Raw genomic sequence first — 2500 nt, forward strand, 5'->3', positions numbered from 1 at the left:
ACCTTTGAAAAATTGAGGATGTAAGTAGCAATTAAAATTAAACAGGCCAGCGCTCGAAGTCGCCTTTTGGAAACCTTCTTTCACAGAAAGGTTGCCAAATATAAAATGTTGGTCGCCATTTTCCCTCGATGCAATAATTGCAAAAGAAATTCGTGGACAATGTTTCTGTAGGTATATTATCAAGCTTTTTCATTTTGTCTGGATCTAAAAAAAAACATACCGATTATCACGACACCACGACCTTGGCGATAATTTTTGTAGTCGCCAGTTCGGTCGTAGCATCGAGCGCTGCAGGTGTGTGAAAGCGATCACTAAAACCAGGGAAAGTAGTTTTGAGCTTCTGTCTACAAACATAGCGGATATTACATGACTGCGTGAGGAGACGAAGTTTATTTTCGGGTGCTGATGCAGCGAACAAGTGAGAGACATCATATCAGCCCTGACAAAAGTGATTATCTTGACTGAAGAAAGTCGTTGGTAGTTTCACTGTCTTCGTATCTCCCGAAACAATCTTTTTTAAAATGAATTTCAATTAATGACGCCAAAAACCGCGCGACTTCGCGGTTGAACAAGATGCACTAATATGATTGGCTGACATCTCCGTAACCATGACGACACCAATATCCTCACATGTGAAAGATAAAAATAGTATACTCTCTTGCTGCGATGAAGATATCAGATTGTAGGGGCGAGAAAAATGCCTGTATTTCATTGGTATTTATGTACTACTGATGGGCTCCTGATAAAGCTGAATAGAACACAGCTGTTAGTGATGTGCTAGACTAGAGGTGCGCCTTCAAGACCCGGATCTTCGATTTGTACGACACCAGACTATGCTTAATCATTTTGTGAATTACATGTTTAACATAGAGTGACAAACCTTCCACTTGAGTCGTTCAATCTTTTACAGATCGCTCTGCAGTCCTGAATGTCTTGCCTCACGTGCTCCAACAAAGCTTCGTGTTGTTTGTTTAGTTTCTGAAAGAACGTTAATCTCTTTTTTATTCTGTTTGTCGTGTCCTCATTGATACAGTTTCTGAATGCATCCAAACGGAGCTTTTCTTTTTCTATCAACGTATCTTGTTGCCGTTGCGCCTCGCGAAAGTTACTAAGTAATCCAAGAATCTTTTCACGGCATTCTGTTCCCTCATCTCCATTTTTGGACACTCTTTGCCAGTTATGTACTTCTGTTCTTATTTGAACCTGAAATAGAGATTTTCATTGGACTTGACAGGATGCCAAAAATAATAATAATGATAATGATAATAATAATAATAATAATAATAATAATAATAATAATAATAATAATAATAATAATAAATTAAACAAATAAAACATATTTTTAAGCCGTCGAAACTTGTATTGTTTCAATCAGAGTATAAAGACGTTTGTACAATGATGTTGCAAATTGAAAATGATGGAAGACAATGTGGTGGATATTTTCGTCTCCGTTATGAATGCCTTTCCACCTTTTTCTACTGAGCAGTCCTCTTTTATACACTACTATATCCTCAAGTACCTCGATGGCGAAGCGACGTGGCCAACGAAAAATCTGCATTAGCAAAGGTTGAAGCTTTTTAGGACTGTATGAGGTTGATTGACTTACTGAAATTTTAAAACACCATACAAATTTTACCACATGAAAGCTGCTAGATTCTATTTAATTAAGGGTTCTAGTAGACTAGCTGACATAAACTTTGCTATACATTGTTAAGTTACTTTGTTAAGTTGGAGACCTGTGGCATTTGAACCAGCGCCTATGTTAGTCAGTAGTTAATTTAGTGGCTCGTTGTGTGTGCAACCATCTTGCTGTAATGTAGTTTAGTTTTAGGTTGAATGATAAGGCCAATTCAATGTGATTAAAACACCAGCGGACATTAATTTCCTTTCAAGAATATTAATATAGGATTTCATTCATACTGAAGCGTTTCAGTGCTACAAAAATTAATCCATTCGGTAATTGATGGTAATAGTTCTTTTGTGAAAGGGGAGAGATGATCCTCGCACCTATCTGCACAATTTATGAGTGGCTTCATAACAAAGTTGGTAGAACATTGCACCGGCATCGCAGAGTTCATGAGTCCGAATCCCGTCGAAGCCACCTGAATTTTTCAGGTGTCTATAAGATATTTGTCCAGATAAATGCAAGGACAACTACTCTCATTCTTATATAACCCACCCTTTAAATATATAAACTTAATTTAAGATGTTTAAATTTAGAACTGCCTGTGATGATGTCCAAAATGCTGTTGTTATATAGGCCACTTTCAAAAATACCATGCATGATACTCTTTGCTTGCCCCCAAAATTTTGCATGAGCAATGTTTTCATTTCTCTTGGGACATTTTAAGTCCCAAGAGAAACTGGGAAAGAGTGTTATGGTTACCGTACTTTTGAAAGTGGTCTGTATCGTTCTATCCACGCTACAAGGGAAATGGCGTGATCGTCATGGATAGAACGATGTATGACAACAGCATTTTGAACATAAATTTATTTCATT

At 37.2% G+C, this 2500-nt stretch overlaps 1 protein-coding gene across 2 annotated transcripts in view; it reads right to left on the bottom strand.

Moving 5' to 3' along the window:
* Window positions 1–2500, bottom strand: part of LOC137992538 (uncharacterized) — a 14544-nt gene that overhangs the window by 4188 nt on the left and 7856 nt on the right. For both annotated transcript variants that reach the window (XM_068837910.1, XM_068837911.1), the window contains exon 5: window positions 881–1203. In XM_068837910.1, coding sequence (XP_068694011.1) covers window positions 881–1203 — 323 coding nt within the window. The remainder of the gene's footprint in view (window positions 1–880; window positions 1204–2500) is intronic.

This window comes from Montipora foliosa, chromosome 2 (assembly GCF_036669935.1).
Source record: "Montipora foliosa isolate CH-2021 chromosome 2, ASM3666993v2, whole genome shotgun sequence".
Taxonomy (NCBI): domain Eukaryota; kingdom Metazoa; phylum Cnidaria; class Anthozoa; order Scleractinia; family Acroporidae; genus Montipora; species Montipora foliosa.